Source organism: Rhamphochromis longiceps, linkage group LG4 (assembly GCF_057381845.1).
Source record: "Rhamphochromis longiceps isolate RC_006_pf linkage group LG4, R_longiceps_female_GT1.1, whole genome shotgun sequence".
Lineage (NCBI taxonomy): Eukaryota > Metazoa > Chordata > Actinopteri > Cichliformes > Cichlidae > Rhamphochromis > Rhamphochromis longiceps.
Genome location: NC_140560.1, coordinates 36500323 through 36517975, shown reverse-complemented (window position 1 = coordinate 36517975; position 17653 = coordinate 36500323). Strand labels below are relative to the sequence as shown.

The 17653-nt window shown below is 42.6% G+C and overlaps 3 protein-coding genes across 4 annotated transcripts; 2 read left to right on the top strand and 1 right to left on the bottom strand.

Annotated features, from left to right (window-relative positions):
• Positions 1-3427: 3427 nt before the first annotated feature.
• LOC146672246 (uncharacterized) lies at positions 3428-5259 on the top strand. Its single transcript, XM_085404840.1, has 2 exons — positions 3428-3556; positions 4663-5259. The coding sequence occupies exon 2, from the start codon at positions 4694-4696 to the stop codon at positions 5177-5179; it is 486 nt and encodes a 161-aa protein (XP_085260966.1). The 5' UTR covers positions 3428-3556; positions 4663-4693; the 3' UTR covers positions 5180-5259.
• A 3991-nt stretch (positions 5260-9250) lies between these two features.
• Positions 9251-11099, top strand: LOC146672245 (uncharacterized). Its single transcript, XM_085404839.1, has 2 exons — positions 9251-9356; positions 10466-11099. The coding sequence occupies exon 2, from the start codon at positions 10497-10499 to the stop codon at positions 10980-10982; it is 486 nt and encodes a 161-aa protein (XP_085260965.1). The 5' UTR covers positions 9251-9356; positions 10466-10496; the 3' UTR covers positions 10983-11099.
• Positions 11100-12381: 1282 nt separating this feature from the next.
• On the bottom strand, positions 12382-17653 carry dnal1 (dynein, axonemal, light chain 1). 2 transcript variants are annotated; one of them, XM_085404837.1, is made up of 8 exons: positions 17598-17653; positions 17127-17165; positions 16355-16464; positions 16112-16167; positions 15969-16024; positions 15250-15376; positions 13682-13822; positions 12382-13602 (listed from the first exon to the last, which is right to left on the bottom strand). In XM_085404837.1, the coding sequence occupies exons 1-8, from the start codon at positions 17598-17600 to the stop codon at positions 13553-13555; spliced, it is 582 nt and encodes a 193-aa protein (XP_085260963.1). In that variant the 5' UTR covers positions 17601-17653; the 3' UTR covers positions 12382-13552. The 2 variants fall into 2 exon arrangements, with proteins under 2 accessions (XP_085260963.1, XP_085260962.1); XM_085404836.1 differs by having other exon boundaries at positions 15250-15387; positions 15971-16024.

Here is a 17653-nt window from a genome sequence, read left to right as displayed (position 1 = left end):
TGCTGTTGGAGAAGCACCTGCCCACCCTCACCACCTGAGTTCTGCCAGTGAGGAAGTCCAACACCCATGCACACAGACGGCTGTTAAGTCCCAGATCCCTGAGCTTTGTGAACAGTCTGCAGGGCACTATTGTGTTAAACGCTGAACTGTAATCAACAAACAGCATTCGCACATAGTTACCCTGTTTCTTGTCCACGTGGCTGAGAGTGGTGTGTAGGACGTGGGCGATGGCATCCTCTGTGGATCTGTTGGATCTGTAGGCGAACTGCAGCGGATCTGTGGTGTCTGGGATGGCGGAGGAGATGATGTTCTTCAGCAGCCTCTCAAACACCTTCATTACTACCGAGGTCAGTGCAACTGGCCGGTAATCGTTCAGGGATGAGGGTTTGCTGTTCTTGGGCACAGGGATGATGGTGGATCTTTTGAAGCATGTGGGGACCACAGACTTCGCCAGGGACTCGTTGAAGATGTAAGTGAACACACCTGCTAGCTGGTCAGCACAGCAGCGCAGCAGACGGCCGGTGATGCCGTCTGGCCCCGCCGCTTTCCTTGTGTTCACTCTCCTCAGTGCCGCTCGGACGTCATGCTCCGCGATGCTGGTCACCGGTCTCTCGCTGATGACGTCACTGTCCTCGGAAGTCAGGCGGTAGATAGCATTAGCCGCCTGGCTAACCTCGAAACGGGCGTAGAACCGATTCAGCTCGTTGGTGAATGCAGAGTCGGCGTTGATCGGCGCAGTGTCCCTGGCTTTGTAGTCCGTAATGGTGCGTAGTCCGTGCCACATACTCCGTGTGTCGCCCTGGTGGAAGCGGGACTCCACACGTTCCCGGTACCGGCGTTTGGCATCTCTCACCGCGCGCCGCACGCCGTATGAGGCCGCTTTGTAGGCGCTCATATCGCCAGTGGCGAGACCCGCGTTGTAGGAGGCGGTCCTGGCGTTTACTGCAGTGCGGATCGATCTGTCCATCCACGGTTTCTGGTTTGGGAATGTGGTGACTCTCGCAGTGGGGATAATCTCCTCCGCTAGCATATTGACGAAGCATACTGCTACTTCCATAAACTCGTTGAGGTCGACTGCGCATGCTCTGAACATGTCCCAGTCGACGTCGTTGAGTGCGTCCTGTAGCGTAGCTTCTGATTGGGCAGTCCACCGTTTTACCTCCCTCGTGGTCACGTCTTCCCTCCGTATGCTTTGTTTATACTGGGGAATGAGGAAGATGGCGTTGTGGTCAGACTTCCCAAAAGCCGGGTGTGAGACAGCTTTGTAGCCCTGCTTGTATGGCGTGTAGCAGTGATCCAAAATCCGATCCCCTCTCGTTGGACACGAGACATGCTGGTAAAAGTTTGGCAGTTTGCTCTCGAGAAGATCTGCATGGAGGAATGGGCCAAAATACCAGCTACTGTGTGTGCAAACCTGGTAAAGACCTATAGTAAACGTTTGACCTCTGTTATTGCCAACAAAGGTTATGTTACAAAGTATTGAGTTGTATTTTTGTTATTGACCAAATACTTATTTTCCACCCTGATTTACGAATAAATTCTTTACAAATCCTACCATGTGGATTCATGGATTTTTTTTTCACATTCTGTCTCTCACAGTTGAAGTGTACCTCTGGTGCAAATTACTGACCTCTGTCATCATTTTAGGTGGGGGAACTTGCACAATCGGTGGCTGACTAAATACTTTTTTGCCCCACTGTAGTTAGGGCTGGACCAGGTGACCCTGAATCCTCCCTTAGTTAAGCTGCAATAGATGTAGGCTGCCGGGGGATTCCCATGATGCATTGAGTTTTTCCTTTCCAGTCACCTTTCTCACTCACTATGTGTTAACAGACCTCTCTGCATTGAATCATATCTGTTATTAATCTCTGTCTCTCTTCCACAGCATGTCTTTATCCTGTCTTCCTTCTCTCACCCCAACCGGTCGCAGCAGATGGCCGCCCCTCCCTGAGCCTGGTTCTGCCGGAGGTTTCTTCCTGTTAAAAGGGAGTTTTTCCTTCCCACTGTCGCCAAAGTGCTGCTCACAGGGGGTCATATGATTGTTGGGTTTTTCTCTGTATCTATGAAGCGCCTTGAGGCGACTTTTGTTGTGATTTGGCGCTATATAAATAAAATTGAATTGAATTGAATTGAATTAACGGAGCATCCATTATTTTATTTCCTGCTGAATGTGCTGAAAGTGAAACAGCTGCTGTGTGGATGTGATCAGACGTATTTCTGATTTATTCTGTGTAAACACAGAATATGAAAAATTAAAGTGTAAATTTAACTAGGAAGGAATAAAATATAAAAAATTAAGGTTAAAAATGAAATAACTGTACAACACAAATTAAACTGAAGGGTAAATTTAACTGGGAAAGAGTAAGATAAAATATATAAATTAAAGTTGAAAATAAGTTGAAAATAAAATAACTGTACAACAAAATACACAATACACAGTATAGAACTAAATAAGAATGTATGAAGAAATATAAATAAATAAATATATATATGCACACACACACACACACACACACACACACAATAACAGCAGCTGTACAAGTATTAACTGGAAATGAAGAATATAGTGACCAGTGTTGTGCAATCCACATTTTGTCTTGTGCAGTGCAAATATGCTTAAAGTGATTTGGTAAATGGTAAATGGACTGGTTCTTATATAGCGCTTTTCCAGTCTTCTGAGCACTCAAAGCGCTTTACACAACTTGTGCATTCACCCATTCATACCCATTCGCACAAGCACAACTGACATTCACACACATTCATACTCCGATGAATGCATCGGAGAGCAATTTCAGGTTAGTATCTTGCCCAAGGATATTTGGCATGCAGACTAGGGGAAGCCGGGAATCGAACCACCAACCTTCCAATCAGTAGATGACCTGCTCTACCACCTGAGCCACAGCCACCCAAAATTAAATAGATTTAAGTGATAACATTGTCCAGACACTGATGGGCTCTTTTATATTTTGAGAGAAGTCAATTTAGTGTAATAATAGATTCAGGCTGTCATTTTCAGCATCTGCAGCTTTACATAAATGCAAAGTTAGCAGGAGCCTTAGAGCCATAGCAGGAGCTAGGTAATATAGGGAATAGGGAAATATATCAGCCAAATTCCCGTAAACTTTCATTGGTCCAAACGAAAGTCAGTCTGCAGCAGAATGGAAACATTTGCAAATACAGCAGGAATCTGACTGGACGGGCATTTCCTGTTACGTGTTTCTTTTGATAACCTGTTATATAACTCATCTGCATCTGAACAAGAGCATAAAATTATAAATATTAAGGAGACAAATTTCCTTTAATATCACAAAACTTTTATGGAGGAAAATTGGAAAGTGCCAAACGTTTCATTCCGGCTGAAAACACCTGATCTGTGTGTTGCTGTGTGGCAGGAGTGAAACCTAACTCACACACTGACCACACCTAGTACATATTGTCTGTAACCTAAAGACAAGGACGAGCAACAGCACATGAAACAAAACTGAAAGAAGGACGTCTACTGTTAAAAGAAGCAGAGTGAGGCACGGACTCCATTCTTGGACCAACCTGCAGAGAGGTACGTGGACTCAAACAAAGTCTGAATGTTTACAGTGAATCTTGTCAGTTCTGTGTGTATGAGGACATATTTAGACTCCGCTGTGAACTTCCTGACTAATAAAAGCAGATTTATGTCACTTTAATCAGGACTAAACGATCCAGTGAGAAGCTGCAGAAAAATGTAACTTAGCAAAACTGAGCTAGTTTTAAATTGTACTTAATGGCAACGTTTCAATGAGTTCAGTGTTCGAAAACTGTCATTTGAAAATGTATGATTGTCCCCAGACTTTTACACCTATTATATTTACATTTTGCCATAAAAACATTACAATATTTTGGTATCAGCTGCTCAACTTTGATGTCACACTGTTTTAAATTTATTTGTATTTTTACTTTGAGTTAATCAGAGTAATTTGGTTCTTAGCAGGTTCTAAAATGATTTATAGCCATTAGATGAACAGAAAATTAAGTGAAACTGTACACTGTGTAAATCTAACTACACTCTATCATTCAGGAGCTTTTTGAGGGGTCAGAGGTCAGACTGTCATTTATTCTGCACTTGATAAGATTCAAGCACAGCTTTTAATGCACAGGCTTTTCGATCAGTGTGACTCGAGTAAAAATCTTTCTGGATGACTTCCTAACTTACAGGACCCAGAGAGTAAACAGTGTTGTGTCTGAGGTTGTGACATCGACTGGTTCAGCAGAAGGATGTTCTGTCCCGTGCTGTTGGTGATTCTGTACGCAAACCTGTGTCGGAGCACATCTGACAGTAAAATCATTTGAACGTATGCAAATAACACGATTCTTGTTAGGTGTTTGCACGGCAGCAAAAACCAGCCACGGATTTGTTGTTGAGCCCTGATCACTGATCTCCAGCTCAACATATTGAAAACCAAAGACATAAATGTTGTTTGTTTTAGAGAGAAGAGGCTTCGTCCTCTTTTTCTAATTGTACTGTCATGAACTTTAACCTTTAACATGCTAACTCAGGCCTGTAGAGTCACATGGGGTGAATTTGTTTGGACGTCCACTGAGGAAAATTCTTAATTTTATAGCTAATCTTATCTGTTTTGTCCTATTTACATTGATGTCCTCAGGTCAGTAACCCTTTTTCTCCTGCAGGGACACTGACACCAACATCTGGGTCTGAAAAATGAGCTTTAACTGGGTTGAAGATGAGGGTCTTCCTGTTGGGGTAGCTCGAGTTGACCGTAAAGGGCCAGAAGATGGTGTAACCTACGTCATGTACCACGGCACCACCAGTGCGAACGCTCGATCGATCTTGGCTTCAGGTTTTCGCCAGTCTTCGGGCGGGATGCTCGGTCCGGGGGTCTACCTCAGCAGAGACCTGGAGAAAGCGAGTCGCTATCCCATCGATCATCCTGTGCATGACAAGGTTGTCATTAAGGTTAGGGTCAACGTGGGAAGGGTTAAAGCCATCAATTGTCAGAACCACCCACTTCAGGGCACCTGGCATGACGAAGGATATGACACCGCCTGGGTGCCGCCCAACTGTGGGATGGTGTCGAGCGGCCTGGAGGAGAATTGTGTCTGGGACCCGAATCGAATCTCGATCATCGGCACCATCAAACCAAAACCTGTCCAGGGCGCTGGAGGCAGCGCATGGGGCTATAGGTAAACTCAGGAGCAGGTTCTGATTATTTTGTACGTTCAAATGTATTTTTATATATTTGAATAAGAAATCATAAAATGACATATTTTGTAACCATGTCAGTGTAACCTGAAAAATAAATGTGTCATAAAAAAGTACTTACTATGTGGGTGTGTTTGTATTCATATGTAAATCATTCATTATTCTATATGTTTATGCATAAAAAACACATCAAATCACTTTTATTGTCACATCACATGTGGAGGGACACTGGTACAGTACATGTGAGTGAAATTCTTGTGTGCGAGATGTTTGAACTGAGACGTTTTACTGTTTAATAAAAAAAACTAATAACTCATTTTGAATTTGATGACAACAACACATCTAAAAACAACTGGGATGGAGGAAACAAAGGCCTGGAAAAATAAATGGTGCTAAAGAGAAACTACAAGAGCCACAGTTTGCAACCGGCCAGCAACATGACTGATATAAGAAGCTGAGAGTTGCAGTGGATCTAAGGAGCAGATTTGCTGGTTCATTAAAAAAAAATGTGGCCATTAGGGGGCATCAGGTAGAATGAAACTCCTTTATTGAAATTAAGTGGAAATAAAACTTCTGCTCTTGTTTCTAAGTAGTATTGTGTGGTTCTGTAACACGGAATAAGTGACATAATAAACAGAATGTTATCTGCTGTGTAATATGAAATGTGAAGGTAATGTGAAATATATATAACTTTGTGAAACGTCAGCATTTACAGTGTACTAAACTGTCTGATGACGGCATTATAACAAACCAGAGGTAGCAAAAGTACAAATTTTATTTACGTAAGTAGGAGTAGAGACCCGTGTTCAACTTCTTTACTCAAGTAAAAGTAACAACGTACCAGCTCTGAAATGTACTCAAAGTAAGAAAGTAAAAGTAGCTTCTTGAAGAGCATTTCTACTGTACAAAGGTACCTAAGTCCTGTGTTATATTAATATAATATCAAACAATATTGGTATATGAGTTAGTACAACTGAATTCAACAAGATGTCAGCAGATGTTTCACAGCTGTCTTGGCTGATGTCCATTTCCTGCTCTGACACCATGCTTTATACTGTGTATATATACAGTATGCAGTTGGTATAAAGTTGGAATTCAGTGAATTAATCAGCTTAAATGCAAATTCTTCTGCGCTACACTTGAAGTAACCTAAATCTGACCATGAGCACCAGAGCCACTGTGCACCAGAGCCACTGTGCACCAGAGCCACTGTGCACCAGCACAACAGTGTTTTACTTTGAATTCTCAACATTAAAGCAAACTAACCTGTTTGTCCTGCACAAAACTGCTCTGTGTTTCCATGCAACATTTGAACAATACAAAGTCAGTATAGCTTAGTTAGTTTCACAGAACAAGATATAAAAATCTGAATTTTTCAAAACACATCATATACAAATCCAATGTGATCAATATGATGACATTACATGTAAGCTTTAAATCTGCACTTTATCAAGTGCAGTCCGTACCTTTAAATCTAACCCCTCTTCTTCACACACACTGTGAGACAAACTGCACACAAACAGCAAACAGTTTGTGTGTTTGCTGATGTTTGATGAGCTGATAGAACACTTAAAAAAAGTCACTCCCTTTATGCTCGCTGCTCTTAGTAGAGCTGGATGCCACCAGCAGTCTCCTCAGGCAGTTTTGATTGGCTGTCATTTAACAGCAGATTTTGCCTATGGGAGGAGGCTGCCCTTCATCTCATAAAGATTCATAGAAGTAAATATGTGCAGGGGTTCCTCAATCTCCAAAAGGAACAAAAAGTGTCTGCAAGTTGCAGAGCTGTTTTTAAAATAATCCTCCTCAATCTAAAACTGTGAATACTTTGAATATGTCATCATGTGCAGTACACATATCATCAGAAGAGTCAGAGAAATCCTGGATGCATATGAAAGACCTGTGAAAAACATCTTTGGCAGGATTTGAGAAGCACTCAGACTTTAAATTCAGGATTATTTAACTCTGATAAGATTAAAGCTGAGACTTGGCACTTTAACACTATCTCTACTTTTAAGATGAGGCTTCAAACTTTCCTTTTTGCTAAAGCATATAGTTAGGGCTGGACCAGGTGACCCTGAATCCTCCCTTAGTTATGCTGCAATAGACGTAGCCTGCCGGGGGATTCCCATGATGCATTGAGTTTTTCCTTTCCAGTCACCTTTCTCACTCACTATTTATTAACAGACCTCTCTGCATTGAATCATATCTGTTATTAACCTCTGTCTCTCTTCCACAGCATGTCTTTATCCTGTCTTCCTTCTCTCACCCCAACCGGTCGCAGCAGATGGCCCCGCCCCTCCCTGAGCCTGGTTCTGCCGGAGGTTTCTTCCTGTTAAAAGGGAGTTTTTCCTTCCCACTGTCGCCAAAGTGCTGCTCATAGGGGTCATATGATTGTTGGGTTTTTCTCTGTATCTATGAAGCGCCTTGAGGCAACTTTTGTTGTGATTTGGCGCTATATAAATAAGATTGAATTGAATTTAATTAACGGAGCATCCATTATTTTATTTCCTGCTGAATGTGCTGAAAGTGAAACAGCTGCTTTGTGGATGTGATCAGACGTATTTCTGATTTATTCTGTGTAAACATAGAATAAATGAATAACATAATATTAATGAGTAGATTCATAAAGAGCCTGTGAGTGATTAACAAGTTCATCCATGTGGCAGTGATTACTGTGGAGCCACAGCGCCCCCTGAATATGACAGCAGGCATTACTCAGTGTTCTTAATCAGGAGACACACTCAAAAAATAAAATGGAGACACAGGGACCATGACACTGACCAATAAGACCGGACTGGGTAACCTGGTTAAAATGGCTGGTCAGACTTCAGGGAGGTCTCAGGTCCAGCTTTTGGACTTTTATAACAGGCAGGTGCTGAGGAAGGCGACCTCTGTCATGTTAAGTTTCAAACAAACCGTCTCTTTAGAGATTTTCAGCTGCTTCCTTCAGGTCATCGGTGTGAAGTGCCTGCAGAGAAAACCACGAGACATAGTTCTTTATACCTGCTGCTATTATCGTGCTTAACAACACTAAACCATAACTGTTGTTGCCAACACTGTCACACACGGCACTTTCTTGCAGCTCTTGATAAAACTTGGGCTGTTCTGTTTGTTTTTCTTAAATGTCTGAGTTGTTTGATGAGTAGACATGCTGCAAATCAATTTCCCATTGGGGACAATAAAATGACCACTGACCAGGGTTTCCAGTTATTACAATAAAGCAATAAAGTGACACCAGTTAGATTCAAAAGGACCAAAGATGTACAAAAAGAAAGAAAATATCACAACCGCAAAGGTACAAAATTTTAAAAACACGCAAAGATGTAAAAATATCGACACTAAAAAAGCAAAGAGAGAAAAATGACTGTCAGGAAATACACAATGGTATCAAACAGACAGAAGAATGACACAAACACAAACTGTGCTCATAGACTGTGTTGGGTCACTTTTTACATGTCTGTGCACACAAAACAATGAAAAAATATAGTTTTAAAAAGATGCTCAGTGACCACAAGAAGCTACAAAGCAACACAACGAGGAACAAATTAACTGCAGGAAGATAAAAGAGACGTATGAAACAACACAAAGAGATCAGCGTCGATGTCTCTGCACACAAGCCCTCATCGCTACAGAAGGACATCAGTGTGATGATGTTGATCCTTAGAGTCACACTGATAATGGGAAATATGTCAGCTGTATCCCTGTAAGCTGGTTTATGTTGTGCAAACGTAAGTCAGTCTGCAGCAGGACAATGGAAACTTTTGCAAATACAGCAGGAAAATGAGTGGACTGGAATTTCCTGTTTCCTTTTGAGTCTTTTGATAACCTGCTGTAGAGCTCATCTGCATCTGAGCAAGAGCATATATTTAGAAATATCAAAGAGACTAATTTCCTTTAAAACCTTAAATCGATCATGGAGAAAAACTGGAAAGTACCAAAATTCCTGTTCTGCCAAAAAGTCCCTGATCTATGAGCTGCTGGATGGCAGGAGTGAAACCTAACTCACACTAAGTACTCCAGCACATACTGCCTATAACCTAAAGTGAAGGACTTAACAGCACGTGAAACGAAACTGAAAGGAGGAGGTCTGTTTGTGGTATTTCCTCCTGAAAAAGAAGCAGAGTGAGGCACAGACTCCATTTTTGGACCAGCCTGCAGAGAGGTACGTGGACTCAGCAAACACACTTTTCTTCTTTTTTCCTTAAAAAGTCTGAATGTTTGCAGTAAACGTTGTCAGTACTGTGTGAATGAGGACATATTTACACTCAGCTGCGAACTTTCCGACTGATAAAAGCAGATTTATGTCAGTTTTATCAGGACTTAATGATGAACTTTTCAACTGTGTGAAAGTCCAGCGAGAGGTTTTCTGAATCACATTTCCGTGCAGGAAATGTGATTCAGAAAACCTGAGTTTGAAATTCTACTTATTGTGAAACAACTTTTCAGTGAGGTGATGATTTGTGAAATAAACGTGAACATTAAACAGAACATCGTCATCAGGCTTTCACAGCTACATGGACAGTGAGCCAATTCAAACTTATTCTATTACATGTTTATTTTTCTACAAATATTCATTTTTCCATTAATAACAATCAAATTAAGTCAGGAAGAGCCGCTGACCTCTGAGGCCAGACACTCATCTTTGGCACAGCAAGTTTATCTTTTGTTTGTTTTTACTTTTGCAGTCAGAACTATAATCTGAACACACTGTTGTGCCAAATACGGTTTGCTTTTTAAAGATCTGAGGAAATAAAAAGGGGGGAAGAGGGGAGAAAATAAGAACATGACAGAGCACAGATAGAAATGCACGATGTATCACCAGCTGCTGCACCTGTGAGAAAAAACAAACATACAGCACCTGAAACACAAAAGCATGAAAATGCACAGATACATAAATCAACAATCTTCTTGTGAGTGTGTGAGAGAGAGAGAGCGGCATGAGCCAGAAACAGGAGCCCAGCACCCAGCAGAGCGTCCATGCCCACTTTGATAATGAAGTGATAATTCCCAATTTGAGAGATAACAAAAAAAAAGATTAAATGTATCTCATATCGTCAGATCTGACGCAACACAATGAAACACAACACCTGCCTGGACTGGAAAGTATTTAGGATTAACCACTGTTATTTTATAATGAGTTATAAATACTGTAAAAATCATTTAAAACACCTGATTTCTTATAATAACTCCCCATTTAATATAACTAACTCTCTATTTTAAAGTTCAGGCTTCTTGTTCTTAACGCTGTGATGTTCTCATGATTTCCTGCAGAGACAATCACACTAACATCCGAATCAGAAAAATGTACTTCCAGTGGGCTGAAGATGACTTCCTGCCTCCAGGGGTAATCCGACTGGATTGTGAAGGGCCAAGAGACGGTAGAACCTACGTCATGTACCACGGTACCACCAGTGCGAATGCTAAAAGAATCCTGATGACGGGTTTTGGCCAGTCTAAAGATGGGATGCTCGGTCCGGGGGTCTACCTCAGCAGAGACCTGGAGAAAGCAAGTCGCTATCCCATTGGTCACCCTGAGTATGACAGAGTTGTCATTAAAGTTAAGGTCAACGTGGGACGGGTGATCGTCATCAACTATCAGAACCACCCACTTCAGAAGACCTGGCAATACAGTGGCTACGACACCGCCTGGGTGCCGCCCGGCTGTGGGATGGTGAAGAGCGGCCTGGAGGAGAATTGTGTCTGGGACCCGAATCGAATCTCGATCATCGGCACCATCAAACCAAAACCTGTCCAGGGCGCTGGAGGCAGCGCATGGGGCTATAGGTAAACTCAGGAGCAGGTTCTGATTATTTTGTACGTTCAAATGTATTTTTATATATTTGGATAAAATAAATGACGTGTTCTTCTGTAACCGTGTGACTGTAACCGAAGAATAAACGTGTCATTAAACTGAGCTGCTCTCTGTGTGTGTTCAACAAGATTTTTATATACAGTAGAACCAGTCATATATGAAGCCAGGTGAAACTACAGGTATGTCTTAAAGACATGAAGGCCTGGGCGACCTGTAATTTTCTACTTTTAAATTAAGACGTCTTTAAAACATTTGGCTCTAAAAATCAGACACACGGTGTCAGCACAATGAATTACAGCTGATTTTCAGGCTGAGAAAGACACTTTCTCTCGTCTTAGTGGACATATGTTAACTTTGTATGACACATTCTTTTGCAGCTTCGTCCTTGAGCTACAGAAACAAATGAAACACTGCTTTTCACTGATACCATCCAAGACAGTCTTACACTGTGGCTTTTCAAGGACGTCACGTTACATCAGGTCACACTGTGCTCACACTTTAGTGTCTGTGTTGAGTAACAATAATAATCTTCCAAAGACAAAGAAGCAGCTTTATGTAGCACACAGGACTTCATCGGTGACTTCAAAGCTGAGCAGTGTTCATGAGACTTGTGATGGGAGGCTGTTCGTCCATCCTGCACGTGCGGCTGTTTAAATATCTGTCTGCTTTTGAACATGGACCACACCTCCTAGTTTAAATGCATCCCTGACTTCAGTTGCACGTGGACGCTGGCAGCACCTGCAGTTTGATCTGTGGTGGATAAACTTTCACCTCATGCAACCTTGTTTATAAAGCGGGTGTAGCTGCCAGTGTTATTAACAGTTAGATGCCTTTTGATGCCAGTTTTGCAGGCTGTGACTCACCCCGAAAGACACAGCTGCTCATAAGAGCGCGAAATGAAGAGGTAGTCAGCGATCAGCATCTGTGAGGTGGTTTCACAGCCCAAAGTCTCTGTGCTGACTTCATAAATCCAGCTTTGCACTTCATAATCGTTACATTATTTGCCTCAGTGCCTGTATGCTTTGAGTAATGCTCGAATACTATGAAATTAGTATTTCTGTGTGTTTTTGCTTCTGTGACAGCCTCTCGTGATTTGATTGGATTCATATAAAACACCTTCCACAGATGCACCGCAGCCTGAGCATTTCTGCACGTTGGAGCTGAAGTTGAAGTCCAAATGAGTTAAATCAGACATTAAAGCTAAAGCTGTCAGTTTGCCAGTGAACGGTCTGTGCAACTTTGATCACGGCTGATGAGAAGAGGAGCTCACGATGCAGTCAGAAACAAAACAGCACCACTAACAGGCTGATCGGTGGTGCAGGGCACTGGGTATGTTCTGGGCGTAGGTTTGTTGTCTGCTGTGAGTAAAGACATGTTACATCAACAATATTTATTAAATCATTCCAAAGACCATAATAATGTACAAACATGAAATAACTTAAAACACATGAGGTTACAGAGACAGTGGTGGATAAACGAGCAGGAAACACCTTCTTCTTCAGATTTGTCTGGTGAAGCTTTGCAGCCTCTGCGGTGGACACACACCGAGTGACACACACCGAGTGACACACACCAAGCAGAGGAGGCTGATCTGAGGCAGCAGCAGAGCGTAAACAGAGATATTCCCTTTGTTTCCCATCAGAAGCTCAACTTCTAAGAGGTCAGCTGATATCAGTGCACAGCAGGACGCCACTATTGGCTGGATTGTGACTGACACATTTGAGAGGTTGCTCACTCCAGAGCCAGTGGGCGGAGCCTCACCTGGCCCAGCCTCACACTCCCACATCGACATCCTCTGATGCACGATCAACCCCGTGAGTCGTTTTTAGACCTACGACCTCAACGTTAGTGGGTTGTAGGGGTGGCAGTTTCAGAAGTGGTTAAGCTCAGGCACTAAAGGGGTCATTTACAGGTCGCACACAGTAACCAATGAAAGGCAGGCGGCACGTTTGGAGACAGCCTCTGGTGGACATTAGAGGAACTACAGCTCCATTTTTCAGCCTCAAAGGCTGGAGTCCAGGGAGGTGGGAGGTAGGCTCTGTAGGGAGCAGCACTCGTTAAAAAGTGGCGTTAACTATTTAACCATTAGTGACTCTTCCAGTGTTTAGTCTTCTTCTATTATTACTCAAACAGCTGCTGACACCACTGCTGAGCAGTTTTCCTTGTCTGATGTAGTGTCTACTTTATAAAGTTGGTTTTAGTCCAGTGTGATGTGAACGGAGGGAACACAGAGTTCAGTATTTACAGCCAGAAACACCTGGTGTGATGCTAACAGTCTGAGAACACGGAGGATTTGATGCTCTTGCACCGTCACAGTTAACAACAATTAGCTTTAAAATCCTTCCCAGTCGGTCAGTAAAAGGCTGTAAACAGCTTTTAGGAAATTAGCTTTAAAAACTCTAAAACAAACATTCTTGTGCTTGTTGATCTACAACAAAGTCTGTGCTGTCATTAAAAAATGGTTCATATAAAAGAAAGCACCGTAACAAACCACAGAAAACTCAAAAAAAGAGGAAGACTCTGAGGGAACGCAGGGCTCACGCCTCTCAGCTCTCTCCTTCTCCTTCATCCACTTCCTGCTTGATGACCGGAGTTCCTGAATAATGCAGAAGAAGAGATCAGTTGCAGGCTGCAGCTCGGCACTATGATCCGTTCCTGCTCTGAAACACTCGTACCGTCCAGTTTCTTTAGATTAGGGAGTCTCTTCGTGGCCTCGTCCATCCACGTCCCCTCGGCCGAGTGTTTCTCCTCCAGAGGATTTCCGACAAACACGAGGTCAACGAGGCACGGCAGCTCCGCCAGCCTCACAAACTCTCCTGCAACGCACACAAAACACAACATTCACCACAGCAACTTCACAAATCAACGAGTTAAAAAAACAACGCTGGATTCAAGAAAAATAAAAACTTATTTCACCTAAAGAAAACTTTCACAGTAGAACAGACAGCAGGCGCACCGGCGCTCTATAGATACCTTAGTAAATCTTAAAACACGGACTTGAGTAAATATCAGCCGACCGTCCTCCATGTTGTCCTACAGCTGATTGCGCTCTGCTCGATTATAAATCCCACTTTAGAGGACCACGACTGTCATCACCAGCTGCAGTCCAGCATGGAGGAGGAGGAGGAGGCTGTCTGACCGAGGGAGCGTCCAGAATCGGATCAGCCTGCCGGTGAGCAAACAGGAAGGCCTGGAGCTCGATGGTTACCAAACACTGTGTTATTAATAATACGATAGAGCTTTAATGCAATTGCACAGCAATGTGCCATGCTCCGGGTGTTTCACAGAGGGAAAATGATAGAAGTTTTACTTCATGAGTAATGCTCGAATACTATGAAATGAGTATTTTGATTTGTTTTGCTGCTGTGAAGCCTCTGGACGCTATAAACACTACACAGCTTATACGAAAGGAAGATTTCAGTCAGTGAACCTAATCAGCACCACCTTAAATATAAACTGATGTAACAATAACTCACCACAGTGCAAGACTGAGATCACCAAAATTAAAATCATTCCTGCCTGTGACCATCTCCCTGTACAACTCCTCCATCTGATACACATAACATGTTGTATTGTTAAATAGTCTAGCCTGTTTTTGTTCATGTTACCGTGCCTAAGCAACTGTAACCCACATAATTTCCCTATCGATTAATAAAGTAAGCTGATTCTGATTCCTGTAAACTTCATCACATCACTGCAAACTAACCAGTTCGGTCTGCACTAAACTGGCTGGTATGTTCATCCAGAAAATCAGTAAAACTAGTTTGTTTTGCAAGAAATGTAACAAAAACACAATTCAGAGAAACATAATGTTTCTCGTTTGATTTATAAACTAAACTAAAATGAATGAGGCCAATACATGTAAGATCTCGCAGTCCTTAGTGTAAAAATAGTCTCTTATCTGCCCCTCCTGTCCTCTTTCATCTTCCTCCATCCATCTCACACATTGACATTTTTTCTCTCCCTGGAAAACAAAGCAACTGTTCATTTATCTCTCAGACAAACTGCAGACAAAGTGTTTGTGTGTGATCATTGTCGAGCTGTTTGAAATCACCTGACACTTATATAAATATTACTCTATTCACGCTCGCTAGTCTTTTGTAGCTGGCTAAAGGCGCAGCAACGGCAACTTTACATCGGCACCATGAACCCGTCACAGCGATGAAGGAAAAAGGACCGCGGGATGTTTTTGTGTTCTTATTACTGAGCGAGCATCACCACACCTGCTCTAACCCCCGCTTACCCCAGTCTTTGACCAGGTTGTTGGACATGTAGAGGACTTTCAGGTTCTTCAGGCACTGGATTCCCTTCAGCTTTTCTATCTGGTTATAAGAGATCCACAACTCCTCCAGTATGTCACCTACAGCCTCCTGCTCACACACACACACACACACACACACACACACACACACACACACACACACACACACACACACACACACACACACACACAGAATCAATGTAAAATAATTCACACAAAAAATGGATCCTGGAATTTAAAAAAAAAACCTTGGTTATTATTATTACTTTTAGTTTTACTGTTATGATTATGAATGTAACAAAAGCATTTTCCAAATATGTGATGAAGAATCATCTCGTTATCTTATTATTCATGTGACCTCTTGCCAGGTTGTTGATGATGATGTTGGGTTAAGTGAAGCCAGATCACAGACAGACATCCTGGATCTGTTGAACCTGTGTCGTAGGTTTCAGGTCAACATGCTGTCATGTTAATAATGTCGGAATAAACACAGAGTTTCTGGTGGTAATATTCTTTTTATGACACAGGTATGAAAAGATAAAGGAGAACATTTTGCATGGGTGCTCGTGATTTGTCAAATCTAAAGTGCTTGGAAACTTTAGACCCGGCAACAACTCAGTCATCATGCGTCTTAACTTGTGGCCGTGCATTATTTGTCTCACCCACGTCCCCAGGACGCCTCAGTGTCCCGTGTGACTCACCAGCCCTGCGAACGACTTGATGTTGTTCCTTCCTAAAGACAAAATCTTCAGGTTCTCTGGAAGGACCAAACATCCCATTACAACAACACGTTTCCATCTGTGGTCAGAGTGTGTGTGGGTGTGTGTGTGTAGTCAGCACTCACTCAGGCCGTTGAGGTTTGTTATCTTCTCGATGCAGTTTGTGGACAGAGACAGTTTCCTGTGAAGAAAGCGACACAACAACACGTGATGGATTTGAAGGATGAGTGTTTGGCCCAAACCTGCCACTGCTGCTGTTTTTAAGGCTGTTTCTGGGTGTCCTCCTGTTCTGCTGACCCGCACAGTTTAACATGAACAAGTGAAGTACTTCTGACTTTATGAGACGGCGTCCCGTCTGCACGACTCACTCGCAGTTTGTTAGCGTGGAGAGCGATGCGTCCATCTTCTCTATAGGAGGAATCTGACCGTACAGCTTGACGGCTTTTGCCTCGCTTCGTTTCTCGCCTGACTTCTCCTCCTGCACACACACACAGTCACATACATGTACACACTGTGGCAGCCAATGTGTGAGTCTGGGTGGTGTCGTTCTTGGACATTAAGGTGTCTGAATCTGCAGAGCTGATTGTGGAATTCAAGATGAATCCTATGACTGTCTCTCCTGTGGTGGTAAACTATTTTGTGTAGCAGTGTAAATATCTTGGCACGTGAATCAGTGATGAGCTTCAGGTGGACAGAAAAGAATAATGCTCATAAAGACCTTTAAATCTTTGGACTATCTGCCTTCTGAGCTCAGAATGTTGACATTATTTTTCAGAGCTCTGGTTGGTCTGATAGGCAGTGATTTCATGCTTGATCTTGGACTAGAGCTGCTGGGAAGCAGGTTAAGGTCTGCAGCACTGGTAACCATGGTGATATAAAGCCAAAGTTTTCTGAATGAGTCTCAAAGCCTGTTTCAGAGTACAGCCCACTGCTGTCTTTCTAAAGGAAATTATTTTTCCATGTGTTTTATGTGATATTTTGTTTGGTTTACATCCGAGTCCACTGTATTATGATTGATTGATTGATTGATTGATTGATTGATTGATTGATTGATTGATTGAGTGTGTGTGTGTGTGTGTGTGTGTGTGTGTGTGTGTGTGTGTGTGTGTGTGTGTGTGTGTGTGTGTGTGTGTGTCGCACCCATTTGGCCAGCGCGTCTTTCACAGTCATTGCTTTTGCCTGGAAACATCAACATTTAGACCAATCAGAAACATGTCCGATTTAAAGTGTGATGATAACACAAACAAACACTCTGGTTTGGGCTAACATAACAATAAGAACCATCTAAATATCAATGATAATAATAGTTCACTATAGATTTTTAATGTTGGGCTCGATGCTGACTCTTCACACACAGCCGAAGAAGAGATGAATCCAGCTTCTCCTTCAGGACTCTGCTGCTGTTTTCCGGCTACTTAACGAGCTAAGGAGCTAATTAAAGTTAGCCCGTGTTAGCCGGCGGATGTGGCGCTGCTTCGTGTTTCCGGCCGGTAAAACGCTCAGACATGAGGTGACTCCGAGCTTCTGTCAGTTTTTAGAGGTACCATCACTCAAGCAGCAGCTCAAAAACGGCAAAAAGCTCCAAAACCAACCGAAAACACAAACACTCACCATGTTCGCGTCTGATGTCCACTGCTGTTGCTATGGTACTGTCGGGGACCGGCTGC